The sequence below is a fragment of the Rhinolophus ferrumequinum genome, chromosome X, assembly GCF_004115265.2.
Source record: "Rhinolophus ferrumequinum isolate MPI-CBG mRhiFer1 chromosome X, mRhiFer1_v1.p, whole genome shotgun sequence".
NCBI lineage: Eukaryota > Metazoa > Chordata > Mammalia > Chiroptera > Rhinolophidae > Rhinolophus > Rhinolophus ferrumequinum.
In genome coordinates, this window is record NC_046284.1 from 86,547,116 (window position 1) to 86,568,917 (window position 21,802).

At 38.4% G+C, this 21,802-nt stretch overlaps 1 protein-coding gene and 2 pseudogenes across 2 annotated transcripts in view; all 3 read left to right on the forward strand.

Moving 5' to 3' along the window:
* Positions 1-6,386, forward strand: part of ZNF41 (zinc finger protein 41) — a 50,633-nt gene extending 44,247 nt beyond the window's left edge. The window contains exon 4 of one of the 2 annotated variants that reach the window (XM_033119178.1): positions 1,193-6,386. In XM_033119178.1, the coding sequence (XP_032975069.1) occupies positions 1,193-3,243 (2,051 nt within the window). In that variant the 3' untranslated portion in view covers positions 3,244-6,386. The remainder of the gene's footprint in view (positions 1-1,192) is intronic. The other variant, XM_033119169.1, reaches the window with a different exon arrangement.
* LOC117016840 (protein archease-like) lies at positions 3,275-6,386 on the forward strand (annotated as a pseudogene).
* Positions 6,387-17,787: 11,401 nt separating this feature from the next.
* LOC117026088 (high mobility group protein B1-like) lies at positions 17,788-18,980 on the forward strand (annotated as a pseudogene).
* Positions 18,981-21,802: the final 2,822 nt, after the last annotated feature.

Below are 21,802 nucleotides of genomic sequence, written 5' to 3' on the forward strand. Positions count from 1 at the left end.
GTATACTGAAATTAGAGCTAATATTGAGGACAATCTGTTTTGAATATACACAGAGGAGCAAAACAGCAAACTTAATACAAATGTGTATCCTCTCATGTAAGAATTCTGAGGTGAATGGTTCCATTCAACAAGTCAACTCTTACCCCGACACATCGTTCAGGGACCATGTCCCAAAGCATTGGTCTGCCATCTCCTAGGGCATTGTTGTCAGCTGTGTGGTTAATATTGGGTCATTGTTGAGTTCAGTGGGAAGGGAAGGAGGAATGGAGAATATTTGCCCACGTTTTAATGCCTTGCCTGGAAGTGGCACATATCACTTCTGCTCATACTCCACTGCTGAGAACAAAGTGAAGCTGGTCAATGTTTTGCCCAGCTACACTCTGTTACTATAAAAGGAGAGGTCAAAAGGTTTGGGTGGATGGCTTGAAGTTTCTGCTGTAGATGGTTTTCCCTCTCCTATTTTACACTTGTTAAAAGCATATATTCCTGGGCCCAAGGAAGACTTGCAGCTGGCTATAGAGTTGGAGCACAGATACCTACTTACTGTTTGTCTTTGTCAAGCTGGCTGATATTGCAACAGTTTTTCCTATTAATATAGAGGAACTGGTGTGTGAGACACATATATTAAATATTTATGCTCATAACGGTTCAGAGGGAAAAGCAAGAGGAAGCAGAGAGATTAGTAAGGTTTTAGAGCGGATATGTAATAAGGACATGCAATCTGAAATATTTCTTGCATGCCAGGCTTCCCTTTAACAGATTGCAATTCCTTCTTCTGGTTACTCTACTCACTATCCAGACCTCCTAGTAGTGGATATAGGTTCAAATCCCATCTCTCTCACTGATTTAGTTATTTGATCTTCACCAAGTTACGTAACTTCTCTGCTTCTGTTTCCTCATCTGTGAAACATGATTGATAATGATAGTTACCTTTTAGAGTTTAGTGAGGATTAAATGAGCTATTATGTGTAAAGCACTTGGAACAGTACCTGGTGCATCACAAATGGTATATGATTGTTTTGCATATAGTAAGTATTTTAGAAGAATTTTGTATTACTGCATTATTACTATTTTCATTATTGTCATATGAAGTCTTCTATTTCTCTGTGTTCATCCTGTCTCAACTACATGTACCCTCTATCCTCTGCTAATTGTTCTTTGAGACATTTTCATTTTTTCTTTTTCTTTTTAGATGAGGACATTGAGCAAACCCAACAACAGAGAATTTCTGAAGAAGTTTCATTCCACTGTGAGAAATTTGGTCAATCCATAGAAGAGTCATTGTGTTCCATTTTAGAAGAATTATGGCAAGATAATGACCAGCTAGAGAGATATCAAGAAAACCAAAATAACCCTTTAAGTCATGTGAAAGTATTCATTAAGGAGAGGGGCTATGGGTGTAAAAATATTGAAAGAATAATTCATGTGAGTACCAAGCTTGGTCCTTCAATAAAAAGACTCCATAGCTGTGAAACATTTGGAAAGAGTTTGAAGCACACTTTGAACTTACATAATCATAATAAAAGCAATGCAACAACAAACCTTGATAAGATTTTTGAAAATGGCAACAACTTTGCCCATAACTCTTCCTCTACTAAGAATAAGAATGCTAATACAGGAGCAAGTACTTGGGAACATAATCAATGTGAAAAACATGTTGGCCACAAACAAGTTCTCATCCACCATCAGAAAATTCATACTGGGGAAAAACTTTACGTATGTACTGAATATGTAAAGAGCTTCACCCAGAAGTCACATCTCTTTGAACATCAGAGAATTCGTGCTGGAGAAAAATCCCATGAATGCAACAAGCGTGAGAAAGTCTTCACTCAGAACCCACAAATTGATGTAGCTCAGAGTGTTTATACAAGAGAGAAACCCTATATATGTACTCAATGTGGAAAGGCCTTTACTCTCAAGTCAAACCTCATTACACATCAGAAGATTCATACTGGGCAGAAACCCTATAAATGCAGTGAATGTGGAAAAGCTTTTTTCCACAGGTCATATCTCTTTAGACATATGAGAATTCATACAGGAGAAAAACCTTATGAATGCAGTGAATGTGGAAGAGGCTTCTCCCAGAATTCAGACCTCAATATACATCAGAAAACTCATACTGGAGAGAAACTCTATGCATGTAATGAATGTGGGAAAGCCTTCACAAGAAAATCAGCACTCAGGATGCATCAGAGAATTCACACAGGAGAGAAACCCTATGTATGCACTGAATGTGGGAAAGCCTTCATCCAGAAATCACATTTCAATACACATCAGCGAATTCATACTGGAGAGAAACCTTATGAATGCAGTGACTGTGGGAAATCATTCACTAAGAAGTCACAACTCCATGTGCATCGAAGAATTCACACAGGAGAAAAACCCTATATATGTACAGAATGTGGAAAGGTCTTTACTCATAGAACAAATCTCACCACACATCAAAAAACTCACACTGGAGAGAAACCCTATATGTGTGCTGAATGTGGGAAGGCTTTCAGTGATCAGTCAAATCTCATTAAACACCAGAAAACTCATACTGGAGAGAAGCCCTATAAATGCAATGGTTGTGGAAAAGCCTTCATCTGGAAGTCACGCCTCAAAATACATCAGAAATCTCATATTGGAGAGAGACACTATGAATGCAATGAATGTGGGAAAGCCTTCATCCAAAAATCAACATTAAGTGTGCATCAGAGAATCCATACAGGAGAGAAACCCTATGTCTGTCCTGAATGTGGGAAGGCCTTCATCCAGAAATCACACTTCATTGCACATCATAGAATTCATACTGGAGAGAAACCTTATGAATGCAGTGACTGTGGGAAATGCTTCACTAAGAAGTCACAACTGCGTGTGCATCAGAAAATTCACACAGGAGAGAAACCCAATATATGCGCTGAATGTGGAAAGGCTTTTACTGACAGGTCAAATCTCATAACACACCAGAAAATCCATACTAGAGAGAAACCGTACAAATGCAGTGACTGTGGAAAAACATTCACCTGGAAGTCACGCCTCACTATCCATCAGAAATCGCATACTGGAGAGAGGCACTATGAATGTAGTAAATGTGGAAAAGCTTTCATCCAGAAAGCAACACTAAGTATGCATCAGATAATTCATACAGGAAAGAAACCCTATGCTTGTACAGAATGTCAGAAGGCCTTCACTGACAGATCAAATCTCATTAAACATCAGAAAACTCATAGTGTAGAAAAACTTTATAAAGGCAGTGACTGAAAAAGCCTTCATCAGAAAATTACAATTCGGCATGCATCAGATGTCTCATAGTGGGGAAGAGGAGCGCCTGATACTGCAGTCATTGTGCAGAGGAAGGAGATACGACAAACTTCGGTGAACAGAAGACAAAGCCAAGTATCCTTCAAATACCAGTAACTGCATCACCACAGTTGGTATGCAATTATATGCACAGGGAGACTTTGATAAAGCATTTGAGCAATAGTCCTATTTGGGTTCATGATTCCGATAGTGACTCTCAAGCTCCTGCAAATGGTAGAAATAGAGACCCCAGGAGATAACGTGTGGTCTCTTATGTTTCACTTTTTGGATAAAGGACTTTATAAATTTAGCACTAATTAGTTTTTCATACCCTGGGATGTAAAAGTACTCAATACTGACCCAAAATTTTTTCAAAGTTCTAGGGTGGGGAGAAGAGTTTTCATTGTCCAGATACTTGCAGGGCACTGAAGTCAAGGCAAAAACCTATTTGGGGATGCAGATCTGCGAGTCAAAGCCAGAAGTTTTTGCAATCATTGACATTTAAGACACAGAAAAGGCTGCCATGAAGAGTTGTTCTTTCTCTTCCATTTGAGAAGTCACCATGGTATATATATATTTTTTAATGAAATAGAATTTTTAAAGTCTGACTTTATTCACTGACAAATTAGGCAAAAGTCTAGCCTACGTTACAAGAATATAGTTATTAAATGTTGCACACATTTAAAGGTGGCGATTGTTCCCTCATTAATTCCATGCTGTGGCAGCAGGGGATGATTCACACTCAAAACAAACTATGTATACCTTCTAACCTGTACCCCAAAAGCTGTCATTTATGTAAGTTGCAGACCACAGACTTCTTGTCCCCTTAGTAACTGACCCTGAGCCACAGGACATTAGACTCCCAGTCTCATCCATTGAAGCTTCTACTTTCTTTGGGATTCTTGTTTGAAAAAGAATGATTGAGAAATTGGATTTCAATATGTAAAATTTTAATTGTGTTTTCCTTTCAATTTTGTTAAGATATATTCATTTTCTATGTGCATAGTAAGAGTAGTTTTGTGTAGATTGCTATGGGATAAAGTCATTTTGCATTACTGTTGGTTAGTTTAAGATATGACTATAGTTTATTACAGTTGAATAACTGGAAGACTTCTCTAGAAAGAGCACTGCTTTTTTTGAGCACTGATATATAGACACTTCCTCATTTTCCCTTGTGTTTTTATGGTACTTATAAGAAAAGGGGTTTTCTTTCTAGCATGCAATTTTATTTTATTTTAGACCTTTTTATTAAAGTATAATGCATATAGGAAATGCATATATCAAAGCATAGAGTTCAATTCTCAGAAACTGAACATACTCAGATCAAGAAACAGAACATGACCACACCCCAGAGGCACTCCCTTTGCTCCCTCCTAGTCCTTACCACTGCTCCCCCAAGAGTAAACACTGTCCTGACTTCTAACAGCATAGATTAGTTTTGTCTGTCTGATATTTCATATAAATTGAGTCAATTATATTTCATATTTCAGTGTTCATCTTCTTTCATTCACATTACGAATGTGAGATTCATCTATATTGTTAATATAGTTATAGATAATTCATTCTCATTGTCATATTATCTTCCATTGTGTGAATATGCTACAATATATTTATCTATTCTACTGTTGACGGACATTTGGGTTGTTTGCAGCTTGGGGCTATTAGGAATATTGCTGCTATAAATATTTTGGTACCTATCTATTGGTGAACATATTTATGAATTTCTGTTAGATATATATGTAGAAGTTGAACTGTGAAGTCATAGAGTATCCAAATAGTCAGTTTTAGCTTATAAAACTAGTTTTTGAAAGTGGCTATACCAACATACACTCCCACCAGCACAGTATACAAATTCTAGTCGCTCCACAACCTTGTCAACACTTGGTATTTTCCATCTTTCTTAGTTTAGCCATTATGATGGATGTATAGTGATATCTGTGTGGTTTTAGTTTTTATTTCCTTGTCCTCCACTCCCACCATAGTATCTCAAGATAGCTGACTGATATCAGAGATCTGAGACCCAGCCCTGGGCCTCACATAAACATATAAATATAAGCAGTTAGTAAGTTTAAATCTTACACACACACACGCACGCACACACGTGCAAAAGCCCAAAGCCAGATATTATAATTAGTTAATTGCATTAAACATTTATAGGAAAAATAATGTCAATACTGCACAAAATCTTTCAGAAAATAGAGGAGAAAGAAACACTCTCTAACTCCATGAGGCCAGTATTACCCTGATACTTAAGCCATACAAACACATCACAAGAAAACTACAGACCATTATTTCTCATGAATGTAGATGTAAAAATCTTCAACAAAATATCAACAAATTGAATTCAGCAACATATAAAAGGATTATACATCATGATCAAGTGGGGTTTATTCCAGTGATGCAAGCCTGCTTCAAAATTCAAAATCATTCAATATAATCTATCATATTAACAAGCTAAAGAAAAATCACATGATCTACAGATTTAATACTTTATCTAATTTCCAGGAGGCTTTCTGCCTCAGAAATTGATAAGCTAATCCTAAAATTTATATAGAAATAAAAAAGCCCAAGAATAGCAAAAATGAATTTGCCAAAGAACAAAGTGGGAGGACATTCACCTCCCAATTTCAAAATTATTATAAAACTACAGTAATCATGACAGTATGGTACTGGCATGGGGATAGAGACATAGATCAATGGAGCAGAATAGAGTCCAAGAATAAACCCTCATACTTATGGTAAACATATTTTTTTTACAAATGTGTGAAGGAAATTCAATGGGGAATGTTTTTCAACATTTGGTGCACGGATAATTGGGTATCCACACACAAAAAAAAACGAATTTAAATCTTACTTCACACCATACTAAAAATTGACTCAAAAATGGATCAGAGATGAAAATATAAAAGTTAAAATTATAAAAGTTTTAGCAGAAAACATAGGAGAAAATCTCTCTGACCTTGTGTTAGGCAAGGAATTCTTAGGACACCAAGAGCATGATCCATAAAGAAAAAAAATGATAAATTGGACTTCATCAAAACCAAACAGGTCTGTGCTTCAAAGGACATCATTAAAAAAAAAAAGAAAAGACATTCTAAATCATGTATCTGATAAAGACCTTGTATCCAGAATATATAAAGAACTCCTACAACTCAATAAAAATAAGACAAATAACCCAGTTTAAAAATGGGGAAAAGATTTGAAGAGACATCTCACCAAAAAAGATATACAAATAAGCACTGGAAGAGATGCCCAAAATCATTAGTCATCAGAGAAATTCTAATTAAAACTACAATGAAATACTACAGTACATGTACTAAAATGGCTATAATAAAAAAGACAATTACAAGTGTTGACAAGGATATGGGGAATCAGAAACTGTCATACATTTCTGGTGTGAATACATTAAAATGGTGTAGCCACTTTATAAAAGTTTGGCAGTTTCTTTAAAAGTTGATTATAAATTTACTGTAGAACCCAGCCACGCCACTCCTATTACCTACCCTAAAGATATATAACGTGTTCACACAAACACTTGTCCTTGAATATTCATAACAGCATTAATCATATGAGGCAAAAAGTAGAGAAGATCCAAATGTCCAAATATCCATCAACTGGTGAATAAATAAACAAAATGTGGTATATTCTGCAATAAAAAGGAACAAATACTAACATAGGCATACCTCCTTTTATTGTATTCCACAGGTGTTGCTTTTTTTACAAACTGAAGGCAATACCCTCCACCAGCAAAAAGATTACAACTCGCTTTATTGCGATACTCTCTTTATTGCAATGGTCTGGAACCAAACCTGCAATATCTCCACAAGGTATGCCTGTAAATACTGCAACATGGATAAACCTCAAAAGTATTATGCTAAGTGAGAGAAGTGAGACACAAAAGATCTAATATTGTATTTGTATATTATATGAAATGTCTGTTAAGGCAAACCTATAGAGAGCTGTACATTAGGGTTTGTCTGGGGGGATGAGAATGGGGATGGTCATTAACTGTAAATTAGTACAAGGGATCTTATTGGGGTGATGTAAATGTTCTAGAATTTGTGGTGACAATTGCACAACTAGGTAAATTTAATAAAGGTCATTGAGGTGATCCTTAATTCCATTCCTGTTTAAACATCTGGATTCCCTGCCATAACACCTGTTGCCACCTATAGCTAGAATAAGGTGTTGTCTTGGAGCCTGTTGTACATTTAAGAATAAAGTTTCATTTACAAAATTAAGGTTGTTGAATGGTACAATTTATTTTTTTATTTTTCAATTACAGTTGACATTCAGTATCATTTCATATTAATTTCAGGTGTACAGCATAGTGGTTAGACATTTATATAATTTATAAAGTGATCCCGATTAATGTACTGCCCATCTGACACCCTACATAGTTATTACAATATTATTGACTATATTCCCCCATACTATGCTTTACATCCCCATGACTATTTTGTAACTATCAATTTAAATGTGGAATGTAAATTATACCTCAACAAAGTTTCCCCCCCGCCCCCAGAGTTGTTTTAGCTATCTAGGTCCTTTATTTATTTATTTATTTATTTATTTTTGAATGTTTATGGGTTTGAGCCAAACTGACGTCATATGCCAGGGAGCAACATCTCAAGTGCTCCCCAGGTCCTTTACATTCCATATGAATTGTAGAATAAGTTTGTCCCTTTCGACAACGACGACGACAAAAAGCAGCTGTGATTTTTATTGAGATTGGTTTGAATCTATAGATCAACTTGGAGAAAATTGAAATCTTAACCATACTGAGCTCCCTGGCCCATAAATAAGGTATATCTCTCCATTTCTTTAAGTACGCTTCAATTTCTCTCAGCAATATTTTGTAGTGTTCAGGGTTCAGCTCTTTCACATCTGCTGACAAATTTTTCCCTAAGTATTCATAGTTTTTATGCTATTTTACTTGGTGTTGTCTTACTTCCACTTTATTGTGTGGTACTGGTTTTCCATTTCACTTTCTTGTTAATTACTAGTATATAGCAAATCAACTGATGTTTGTATGTTTATCTTGTACAGAAAAAGAGGAAACAGTCCCCACACAAAACTGCCCTCACTTCTGACACCAACTGCAGGGTCTCCAAGACCACCCTCAGGTTCAATAATTCAATAGATGGCTTCATAGAACTCACTGAAAATTATTATACTCGTAGTTACATTTTATTACAGATAAAGGATAGAGATTAAAATCAGCCAAGGAGAAAAACACATATGGCAGAGTCCAGGAAGGTAACAAATGCAGAGCTGCCAGTTGTCGTCTCCCCCACAGAATCAAGATAGCATTACTCTCCTGGCATTGATTGCAATAGCTTGGAGTACTGCCAACCAGGGAAACGCACCCAAGCCTTTTGTCCAGAACCTTCAATGGGGCTCCATCATGTAGGCACAGTTGACTGCTCACATGGCTGGTCTCAGTTTCCAACCCTCAGGAGGCCAAGTTTCAAGACCCAAAGCCGCCTTCAACAACATGATGAAGGATGTTGTTGATGTGGCTCTGAGCCTCCATACTAAGCCAGATAGTTTCTATCTGAATGGCACAGGCCCCCAGGTAAACAAAGACACGCCTATCAGGCATGGCTTTCCCAGGGCCTAGAGATTATCTTCCAGAAGCTGAGGGCAAAGGCCAGACATCCCTTTGGGTAAGGTTAAATACTTCACTACGCAGGCTATCCCTAGCCTTTGGCCCAGGCTCTTTCACAGCAAAATATATTTGGGCATCTAGTTTTAGTATAGCATTTATATGACATACAATAATAGTAAAAAATGAATTCATCCTATAAAACCATTACATGCATTTTTATATTTTTATACTAATTTGATTATTCTTTCCCTTTGATCTACTTCTATTTGTACCTTATGATAAACTTGTGCAGCATAGAAATTAGCTGATGGTTAGCTAACTCCACTTCTTCCTCAAGCCAGCCATTTTCCATCACCAGTATTATATCCTGAAAAGTCTTTAACTCAATTTTCTGATATATTTGACCATCACTATAAATATAATCTTAGCAACAATGCCAGTGTTCCACCATATCGTAGTGTGTAGATGTAAACTACACACTACACTGTATCTACAGTCAACAATAATATACTGTACATTTAAATTTTTGTTAAGAGGGTAGATCTCCTAAGTGTTCTTTCCAAAATAAAATAAAATAAAACAAAACAAATAATAAAATAAAATACTCAAAAGACACTGGCACATTACTAGAGTCCCACTCAGTCATCAACAATTGGTCCAGTTCATCTCCCAAAGCAACTCAGGTTTGCAGGCTTCCATTCAAATTTGTCAGTAGGAGGAGTCTTAGCAACATATGGCTTCATTCTTTCAGGCATCTGGTATAACTAAGAGACAATATCATATCTTGCTCTGAGCCTCCCAGGGCACCAATATAATGGATTTTCCTTGTTGCATAACATATTTCTTCATTCTTTTACTCTCAGCTCATTGCTTCTCTCCATTTATTAATGAATTTGACACAAACGTTTCCACCTTTGGAAGGGACAACTGGTTTGGCCACTGTGTGAGAAAGGAAGTCACGCTTCCTGCATGGTCTCTATTGATGCCACATATGGGAGAGCTTGTTCCTTGGGGACAAAAGTCCTGACTACATAATAATTTTTTTCTGACACCACCTTGGCAGGGGTTTGGCATGACTTTTAGAGCCTGTTGAGGGTAAAAATACAAGCTCCCCACTTGGCATGTATTAGTGTGGGTGGGCGTTGGGCTACATTTTTTGTCTATACTGTTTGGATGCAATAAAGCAACTATTTTCTAAAGGTTTACTGGTTCAACTATTTTCTAAAAGTTTCCTGGTTCTTTGACTAGAGAAAGCAGGGTCTTCTTCCTTGTCTGGGCTCTTTGGCATTCCCAGGTTGCCAGGTTCTCTAGCACAGTCTCAGATACGTGAGGCAGAAAGAAAACCCATGGAACTCACCAGTGTGCTCTTTTTGGGGTCCTGAGGTCCCTAGCCAGTCTGCCTTCTACACTCCACCTTTCAGAGTCATCTTGTTTGTTTGTTTAAGGAGGGCACAACTCACAGTGGCCCATGCGGTAACCTTGGTGCTGTCAGCACTGCGCTCTAAGCAACTGAGCTTGTTTTATAAATATCATTTCCAGGTTGTTGTTGTTGTGCTGTTGTTGTTGTACTTAATGACAGGAGTAGGGAAAAGTGCATCTACTCCATTTTCCCGGAAGTGGAAGTCCTGTATTTGGGCCTTTTTTTATGTTTTCCATGTCTCGACTAGCTCCCTGAGCATGTGGAATACATTTATAATAAGTTTTTAAATATCTTTGTCTGCTAATTCTAATATTTGTATCGGTTCTGGGTTGGTTGATCGCTTGATTATTCTCGTTATGTGTTCTGTTTTCCTACCTATTTGCATGCCTGGTAATATTTGATTGAATACCAGACATTGTAAATTTAACTTTGTTGGGTACTGGATATTTATGCATTTCTATAGATTACCTTGAATTTTGTTCTGGGACACAACTGAGTTACTTGGAAACAGTTTGATTCTTACAGGTCTTGCTTCCAAAATCCTTCTAGGTGTATCTAATTATTCCCCACTACTGAGGCAATAGCTTCCTGAATTCTCTACCCAATGCCCTATTTTTCCAGTCTGGCTGGTGAGAACAGGCATGATTCCCAACCCCGTGTGAGTATCAGACATCATTTCCTCTTATCCTTTCAGATGGTTCTCTCCCTGGCTTCAGTTAGTTTCCTCACACACCTGCTGATCGGTACTCTATTAAATACTCAAGGAGGACCCTAGGCAAATTACCAAGGTGTTCTCTCTGTGCAGTTTTCTCCACTCTGGTGGTGTGTCCTATGAATTCTAGCTGTCTTGTTCTCCCTAGACTCACAGTATCCTCTCAAGTCAGGGAATTCTCCAGTCTTTTCCTCAGTTCCCCCTCTTTGTATAGTGCCCTGGAAACTCTCTCAAGGAAGTATGCTGGACCAATCACAGGGTTAACCTCATTTGTTTCCCTTTTCTCAGGGATTACTGTTCTTCACTGCCTCATATCCAATGTCTTAAAGCCCATTTTAAAATGTATTTTGTCTGTTTTTTGTTTTGTCTATTTCACGCATAAGGGTAAATCCAGTCCCTGTGACTCCATTTTGGCTGGAAAAAGTCACAGGTACAAATTTATAAATGTGGAGATTTGTCAGTGGAGTTTGTCAGTAAGAGACATATTCGAGTAGCTGTGATTTTTATGACTGGAAAATATTATAACCTGGGTTTGAGACAAGAACGCCAATGAACTTGTATCTATGAACAGGGAACTTGTATTTATAAAATGCTCATCAGTGTGGGCTATATTGAGAAGTATTTAAGAAAGGGGAGATATGTCAATGTAAGCTGTCAATGAGAGATATTCTCCAGTAGATAAAAATTGTATGAATATGTGTCGTGCGGGGTGGCATGCAGGGTCTCTGGTCCCGCTCCCCACACAAGAACGCAGGACATGGTGAGGCCAAAAAGGAACCCCCACGGAGCCATAGGTAGGGGAGTCATACCACTATAGTCTCGCTGGCAGCTGGGTTCACACGACGTGCGACCTGCTGTCCGCTTTGCTGCCAACCGACCGACTCTTCTCCACTCTCCTCCTCTCTCCTCCTCTTTCCTCCAATCTCCTCCTCTCTCCTCCACTCCCCCCTCCGTAGCTGCGGCAGTTATATTAGTGGCCAATGGCTCAATGGTTACAGCTGACGGCCAACCAGCCACAGCTGACGGCCATCTACTACCTGAGCCAGCACCTTTCCACATGAGGCCGAGAGCCTGGAAACTGCTCTCTGAGGCTCTGTCCCCACAATATGTTCGACTATTTTCAATGTAAAATTTTCCAATAGGCAGGTATTTGCAAATCAGATTTGTAAATTGGGTTGTCAATGAGAAGCATGCCCTTGGTGAGTATTTAAGACTATAGAGATTTGTCACCTGTGATCATCAGTGGAGTTCTCCCTGGGGGAAGGTGGTGAGGAATATTGATCCTGGTAAATGTGGAGCTGTGAAACAGAGATATATTGATAGGTGTACATGAGTGGGGAGGTATACAGTAGGTAACGCCAGTGGGGTATATACCAACTAGGGTATTTATGATGGGTGTATTTGTAAAATGAGCTGGGCAACAGAACATATACCAATAAGCAGATATTTAAAATGTAAGGCAATTTGTCACCAAAAGGCATAAATGAGTTGTACCATCAGGTGGATATTTAAGAATATAAAGGTTTATAATGGTGGTCACTTTAGAATAGGGACTACAATCATTAACATGGTAATAACTCTGTATAGTGTCAGGTGGGTACTGTTGAATAACTATGAAGTACACTTGAAACTAATATACTATTGTATGTTAGCTATGTTTTAATAAAAATGTTTTCTAAGAAAAGCATATAGAGATATTTCAGTGGCCAAGCAACAATGAAATATATATTATAGGGGTTACTTATAAAAAGAGAGATTTTTCAACAGGGGTTATAAATAAGAAACATGCCAATGGGTATTTATGAATAAGATTTTTCGATGGCAGACATCAACAGGTGATATGTCAATGGTTTTTGTTTCTCAGTGAGAAGATTTGTCAAAGGGACTCACGAATGGAGATATTTTAATGGGCACTTTTGATTGGGGTGATTTTTTTCCCAACAGGTTAATGAATGAAAGATTTGCCAATGGGTAGGTATTTATGAAAGAGGAGATTTGCCAGTGGGGATCATTAATGGAGATATACTAGTGGGATATTTTTTAATAAGAAGATCATACAAAATTGATTACAGTAGGCAGAATTCTAAGAATGACCTCCAGTATCCCTCTCATCTTTATATAAACTTCTCCCCTTAAATGTGGGTGGAATCTGTGAATATGATGAAATATAACTGCATGATTATAACAAAAGGGATGTTGCAAATGTAATTAAGGTTGCTAATCTGTTAACCTTAAAATAGGGACATTATCCAAGTGAGCCTAATCTAATTGAGGTCATGAGCCCTTCAAAAATGTCAAGTTTTCTCCTCCTGGTGGCAGAGGAGGACGTCAAAGAAACTGGAAGCATGAGAAGCTTTGGCTCAACCTAATTGGCTTCGAAGACTGGCCCACATGGTTAGGCACGCAGTTGACCTCTAGAAGCAGAGAAACCACTGGCTGTCAGCCAGCAAAGAAATGGAAAGCCCAGTGCTACAACTGCAAGGAACTGAATTGCCAATAACCTGAATAAGCTTGGAAATGGATTCTTCCTGAGAGCCTCCAGGTAAGAGTCCAGTGTGGCAACACTCTGACTTTGGTTTTGTGAGATTATTAAGCAGAGAACCCAGCCAAGCTCACCTGGACTTCTGATGTACAGAACTGTGACAATAAGTGGGTGTTGCTTTAGATTGCTAAGTTGTAGTGATTTGTTACACAGCAATCGAAAACTGATACAGTACTTGCCAGCTGGGAATTTGTGAAAGAGGGGATATGCCACACAGAAGAGAGGGGACTTTTCAAGAAAATAATTTACAAAGAGCTTGGGGATTTTTCATCTGTAATCCTGGCAACAGTAGAGATTTATAAACATGGGATTTGTCCACAGTGAGGACTACATAATGGGGAACTGTTATGGGTTGAATTGTGTCCTCCAAGAAGATACGTTGAAGTCCTAACCCTCATCACCTCAAAATGTGACCTTACTTGGAAATAGGAAGAAGAACATTATCACTTTGGGGATGGTTGTCCTCATAAGTCTTTGAAAACGTTGGTATTTATCAGTGGAATTTTCACACTAGAAATTAGTGTATAAGCATCATCATCATCAGAAGAAAAACATTGCAATGAGCATATTAAATATTTGTATTGTCTTTGGGAGACATTGTCAAAATCATGAGTTAAAGTGCCAAGGTGCAAGAAATTATTACTATTATTATACATTATTTCCAATATTGTAAATTATCATTCCTAATAAAACATTATTTGCAATATTGTAAGCAATCATTAGTAAGAGTTATCACTACTAAGTTATAAATTAAATTATATTTACCCTTACTACTAGTAGTAATAATGCAGACAGCTGTGTGCCAATCACTGTTTTAAGCACTTTACATATATAGCTTAATTTAATATTCACTCTGTCCCTATGAGTTAATAAGCATTATTTTTATCTCCATTTTACAGATGGAGAAACTGAGGCATAAAGAGATAATATGAATTCCCCAAAGACACACAGCTAGGACAAGGAAAAGGCAAGATTTTTTTTTCTCGAAATGCAAGTTGGCACTAATCAAAATTTTTTTCTTCATGACCTAGTGAAATTTTTTAAAATATTTTTTCTTTTTTTAAACTTTATTGAGATGCAATTCACATACAGTAAAATTTATCCATTTAATGTGACGATGAAATTAATTTTAGTATATTCACAGAGTTGTGCAACTTCAGAGTATTTTCATCATCCCCAAAAAGAAACCCCACACCCATAAGCAGTCATTCTCCATTTCTCCCACCTCCTCCTACCCCAGCCCTAGACAACCACTAATCTACTTTCTGTCTCCATAGTTTTATCTATTCTGGACATTTCATATAAATGGAGTCATACAATATGTGGTCTTTTGTCACTGGTTTCTCTCAAGTAACATATTTTCAAAATTAATCCATGTTGTAGTGTGTGTCAGAATTTCCTTCCTTCTTAAGCCTGAATAATATTCCATCGTATGGATTTACCACATTTTCATTATCCATTCAGCAGTTGATGAACATTTGGGTTGTTTCCACTTTTGGGCTACTATGAATAAAGTTGCTGTGAACATTTGTGCGTAAGTTTTTGTGTGGACATATTATTTTCATTTCCTTGGGTGGATACCCAGGAGTGAAATTTCTGGATCATGTGGTAACTATGTTTAACATTGTGAGAAACTTCTAAACTGCTTTCCAAAACAGGTACACCACTTTAAATTCCACCAGTAATGTTAGATGAGTCCAGTTATTACACATCCTCATCAACACTTCTTACTATCTTTTTTATTCTAGCCATACTAGTAGGTGTGAAGTGGTATTTCATGGTTTTGATTTGCAGTTCCCTGATGCCTAATGATACTGAGCAACTTTGCACATGCTTGGGCCATTTGTACATCTCATTTGGAGAAATGTTTATTCAGATCCTTTGCACATTTTTAAGGTGAGTTAATCCTTTTTTATTATTGAGTTATAAGAGTTCTTTATATATTCTGGATACAAATCCCTTAGCAGACATATGATTTGCAAATATTTTCCAGTCTGTGGAGTGACTTTTTACTTTCTTCATAATATCATTTGCAGCATAAAAGCTTTTAACTTTGATGAAGTCCAATTTACCTCCTTTTTTGTATTATAGTGTGTGCTTTTGATGTTGCCTATCTAGAAATTAAATCACTGTTAGTAATATTACACATGAAGTTATTATGAATTTTGTGTTTTGACCTAAAAAAATATCCAAGGGGCAAATACAGCTATGGATCATCCTCCAACCCTAGCACAGACATCAGAAGGATTTGGGGTAGGGACTGTGAGGCCCATTTTTTAGGGAGAAGTACTGAGGCTCGGGTGAAGGAAGGGCCGGCCCCCAGGTTTCCCTCACAGGACTGTCACCTCCACCTGCTTCCTCAGCCATCGGAGTCTCTCCCAAGCAGAGAGTCACACACAGACACATCAAATGCTGGATCGGGGGAAAGTTACTTTAGTCACTTTAATGAATTTTTCTAGAAGGATAATGGGAGGAAATGTAGTGACTCTAGATATCCTGCCAGGAGCCACACCAGGACTCTGAAGTAGGCAGCCTCTCTGTAGGGTCTACTCCTCTATGACAGACACAACTAAAGGGAACTACCTGGAAGGAAGGTGCTCCCGCTGCAGCCTGAGACTCCCACTTGCTATTTAATGCTCCCTGCCACATCCAGTGTATATAACAGTCCTTGGTGTTGAGAAACAATTGGAGAAACCAGAAAATAGGCAGAAGGAAGAAAATGTGAACATATGCACGATTGAGGTAACAACTGGGAGGGTGAGGTAATCTATTTCAGGTATTGGGGAACAGCTAGAAGCAGCAGGAACAGTTTGTGCTTCCAGACAATAGGCCAGGACTGAGGAAACATCCCAGGACACTAGAAAGTAGCCATACGGGGCGGCCAGTTAGCTCAGTTGGTAGCTCAGTTGGTTAGAGCGTGGTGCTAATAACACCAGGGTTGCCTGTTTGATCCCCTCATGGGCCACTGTGAGCTGCACCTTCCTTAAAAAAAAAAAAATGAAAGAAAGAAAGTAGCCATACATACCAAGGAACATTCGCTGAAGTGATGTGAACAATCAGAGAGATTATCAAAAAGCCAGAAGGCCAGAGAATAGTCCTCGTACTTTATGGACAGCCAGAGAGCATCTAGAACAGCCAAATGGAAGAGAAAACCATCACTAAATGTCATGCAATAGCCAGAAATACCTACGTAGGACACAGCCAGAGAGATAAGGGAACAATCTCAAGCTGAGGGAACACCCAGGGAAACAAAGAAACAACTGGAGGGACAAGGGGACAGTTTCTGGGCTTGAGGAATAATGGGATTATCAAACATCTGGAGAGACCACAAAACAGTCCTTGCATTTGGAAGCTGGTCAGAGGGACTACAAAACAGCCAGAGCAACAGAGGATAGACCCTGAGGATCAGGCCACAGCCCAAAAGACAAAGAACCAGTCTCTGAAGTGCAGGGAAAAGAAAATAAGAAAGCAGTCTGAAGGCCTGGGAACCACCAGAGTCCAAAGAACAATTGCAGGGATTGAAACAACAGCCAACAAACAAACGTACAGAGATCAGGGAACAATGACTGTTCCTAATATAGGGTCATCAGAAACTGTGGGGAGTAATCACAAAGATCAAAGACAGTATACTGATGACTAACAGGAATTCAACAGACACAATTGTCGGAGCTAATATAGTGCCAGCAGAAATGGCTCTAAGGCAATCAGGCAAGAGAAAAAAATAAAAGGCATCCAAATTGGGAATGAAGAAGTAAAATTGTCACTCTTTGCAGACGACATGATGCTATATATAGAAAACCCTAAAGACTCCACCAAAAAGCTATTAGAAACAATCAACGAATACAGTAAAGTTGCCGGCTACAAAATCAACGTACAAAAATCCACTGCATTCCTATATACTAACAATGAAATCTCAGAAAAAGAAATACAAAAAAACATTCCTTTTGCAATTGCAGCAAAAAGAATAACATACCTAGGAATAAACTTAACCAAGGATGTGAAGGACCTATATGCTGAAAACTATAAGACATTATTGACAGAAATTGAAGAAGACACAAAGAAATGGAAAGACATTCCGTGCTCATGGATTGGAAGAATCAACAGTTAAAACGGCTGTATTACCCAAAGCAATATACAGATTTACTGCAATCCCCATCAAAATCCCAATAGCATTTTTTAAAGAAATAGAACAAAAAATCATCAGATTTGTTTGGAACCACAAAAGACCCCGAATAGCCAAAGCAACCTTAAGAAAAAAGAACAGGCTGCGTCTGGCTCCCGCTCTCACAGCCATTGCAGTACATTGAGCTCCATGGAGACAGCGCCGGGGCAAGTGCGAGTCGGCCGGGCACTGAGCGACTCTGCGCGGTGAGGAAAAATAATTAAACATGGGCAAAGGAGATCCTAAGAAGCCAAGAGGCAAAATGTTGTCATATGCATTCTTTGTGCAAACCTGCCGGGAGGAGCACAAGAAGAAGCACCCAGATGCTTCAGTCCACGTCTCAGAGTTTTCTAAGAAGTGCTCAGAGAGGTGGAAGACCACGTCTGCAAAAGAAAAAGGAAAAATTGAAGACATGGCAAAGGCGGACAAGGCCCTTATGAAAGAGAAATGAAAACTTACATCCCTCCTAAAGGGGAGACAAAAAAGAAGTTCAAGGATCCCAATGCACCCAAGAGGCCTCCTTCGGCCTTTTTCTTGTTTTGTTCTGAGTATCACCCAAAAATCAAAGGACAGCACCCCGGCCTATCCACTGGGGATGTTGCAAAGGAGCTGGGAGAGACGAGGAATGTCACTGCTGCAGATGACACGCAGCCTTATGAGAAGAAGTCTGCTGAGCTGAAGGAAAAATACGAAAAGGATATTGCTGTACACCGAGCTAAAGGAAAGCCTGATGCGGCCAAAAAGGGAGTTGTCAAGGCTGAAAAGAGCAAGAAAAAGAAGGAAGAGGAGGAGGACGAGGAAGATGAAGAAGATGATGATGAATAAGTTGGTTCTAGCGCAGTTGTTTTTGTCTATAAAGCATTTAACCCCCTGTACACAACTCACTCCTTTTAAAGAAAAAAAATTGAAATGTAAGGCTGTGTATGATTTGTTTTTAAACTGTACAGTGTCTTTTTTTGTATAGTTAATACACTACCGAATGTGTCTTTAGATAGCCCTGTCCTGGTGCTATTTTCAAGAGCCACTAACCTTGCCTGGTACAGTATGGGGGTTGTAAATTGGCACGGAAATTTAAAGCTGGTCCTTGTTGGTGCACAGCACAAATTAGTTATATATGGGGATGGTAGTTTTTTCATCTTCAGTTGTCTCTGATGCAGCTTATAAAAAATAATTGTTGTTCTGTTAACTCAATACCATTCTGTAATTGCAAAAAAATTGCAGCTGTTTTGTTGACATTTTGAATGCTTCTAAGTAAATACAATTTTTTTTTGTTAAAAAAAAAAGAAAAGAAAAAAGAACAATGCTGGAGGTATCACACTCCTTGACTTTAGCTTGTACTACAGGGCTACAATAATCAAAACAGCATGGTATTGGCAGAAAAACAGACACATAGACCAATGGAATAGAATTGAGAACTCAGAAATAAAACCACATAAATATGGACAGATAATTTTTGACAAAGAAGCCAAAAACATACAATGTAGAAAAGACAGCCTCTTCAATAAATGGTGCTGGCAGAATTGGAAAGCCACGTGCAAAAGAATGAAACTGGACTGCTATCTGTCACCGTGTACCAAAATTAATTCAAAATGCATCAAAGACTTAAGCATAAGACCTGAAACAATAAACTGCATAGAAGAAAACATAGGTACTAAACTTATGGACTTGGGTTCAAAGAGCATTTCATTAATTTGACTCCAAAGGCAATGGAAGTAAAAGCTAAAATAAATGAATGGGACTATATGAAACTTAAAAGCTTCTGCACAGCAAAAGAAACCATCGACAAAATAAACAGGCAACCAACTGAATGGGAGAAGGTTTTTGTAAACAGTGCCTCCGATAAGGGGCTAATATCCAAAGTATACAAGGAACTCATGCAACTCAACAACAAAAAAACAAACAACCCAATTGAAAAATGGGCAGACAACCTGAAGAGACATTTCTCCAAAGAGGACATACAAATGGCAAATAGACAAATGAAAAAATTCTCAACATCACTAATCATTAGAGAAATGCAAATAAAAACCACAATGAGATATCACCTCACCCCAGTTAGAATGGCTATCATCAACAAGACAAATAGTAACAAGTGTTGGAGAGGCTGTGGAGAAAAAGGAACCCTCATACACTGTTGGTGGGAATGCAGACTGGTTTAGCCGTTATGGAAGGCAGTGTGGAGATTCCTAAAAAAATTACGAATAGAATTACCATATGACCCAGCAATCCCTCTCCTGGGTATCTACCCAAAAAATCTGAAAACATCTACACATAAAGACATGTGTGCTCCAATGTTCATTGCAGCTTAGTTTACGGTGGCCAAGACATGGAAACAACCAAAATGTCCTTCGATAGATGAATGGATAAAGAAGTTGTGGTATATATACACAATGGAATACTATTCGGCGGTAAGAAAAGATGATATAGGAACATTTGTGACAACATGGATGGATCTTGAGAGTATAATGCTAAGCGAAATAAGTCAGACAGAAAAAGCAGAGAACCATATGATTCCACTGATATGTGGTATATATACCAAAAACAACAAGAGAACAAGACAAACAAATGAGAAACAAAAACTCATAGACACAAACAATAGTTTAGTGGTTACCAGAGGGTAAGGGGGGTGGGGGTGGGAGATGAGGGTAAGGGGGATCAAATATATGGTGATGGAAGGAGAACTGACTCTGGGTGGTGAACACACAATGGGATTTATAGTTGATGTAATGCAGAATTGTACACCTGAAATCTATGTAACTTTACTAACAATTGTCACCCCAATAAATTAAAAAAAACAAGAAAAAGCAGAGAACCATATGATTTCACTGATGTGTGGTATATAAACCAAAAACAACAAAAGAATAAGACAAATGAGAAACAAAAACTCATAGACACAGACAATAGTTTAGTGGTTACCAGAGGGTAAGGGGGTGGGGGTGGGAGATGAGGGTAAGGGGGATCAAATATATGGTGATGGAAGGAGAACTGACTCTCGGTGGTGAACACACAATGGGATTTATAGATGATGTAATACAGAATTGTACATCTGAAATCTATGTAATTTCACTAACAATTGTCACCCCAACAAACTTTAATTAAAAAAAAAGAAATGGCTCTAAGGACTCATTGGGGTGAAAGACACTGTACTGGTGATTAATACAGGATCATCTGAAACCATAAAGGGCTCTAATGTAGGGTAGGCTCTAATGAGCCCCAGGCATTATTCTGGGGCTCATGAGGTCAATATATTGTACTAGTTAGTGGATAATGAAGGACCAACATCTACAAGGATGGGGATAGTGAATAGGCTGATGCTGGGATGGACAAAACCACGTTAGTGGTGGCTAATGGCTAATCAGCAGAGTGATAATGTAGGGTCAGCAGACACTGAACTGGTTTTTCATGAAGATCAAAGACACTACTTGTGACCAAGATTACAAACACCATGATGACACTAATTCACATAGGGTCAGCAACAACTATCATGACTGAGACACATGAGGTAAAGACGACACTAATGGCTGGTAGTCAGCAGTCAGTGTTGAGGTTAATAGAGGCTTACCATACACAGTGATGGGCTCTAAGGTATGGTAGGTATGCACTGATCTGGGCCATCACAGCTTTCAGACACTATATTAGTGGCTAATGGGGAATCAACAGGCACAGTGATGAGGCACAGAGAGCAGGGTCAGCAACACTGTGATTGACTTATGAGAGTCAAGGACACTGTACTCATGACTAACAGGTGGTCAGCAAGGGGAGCTTCAAGTGGAATCAGCAGATACTATGCTGGAAGCTCCCAGAGGTGTCTCTGCTCTTGCGGATAATTGGGGATTAGCAGAGTGATGGCAGCTAAGGTAGGTTCAGCAAATACATGCTGGAGTCACACAGATGTCAAAGAAATTATACTGTTGGCTAATGGAGGATCAACAGATAACACGATGGGGGCTAATGTTGTGTCAGCAGGCTCTACTCAGGCCTCAATGGGTCAAAGACACAGAACTAGTGGCTAAAGGGGGTGAGATTCCACAGATACAATAATTTGACAATGGTAAGGACCAAAAACATAGTGATGG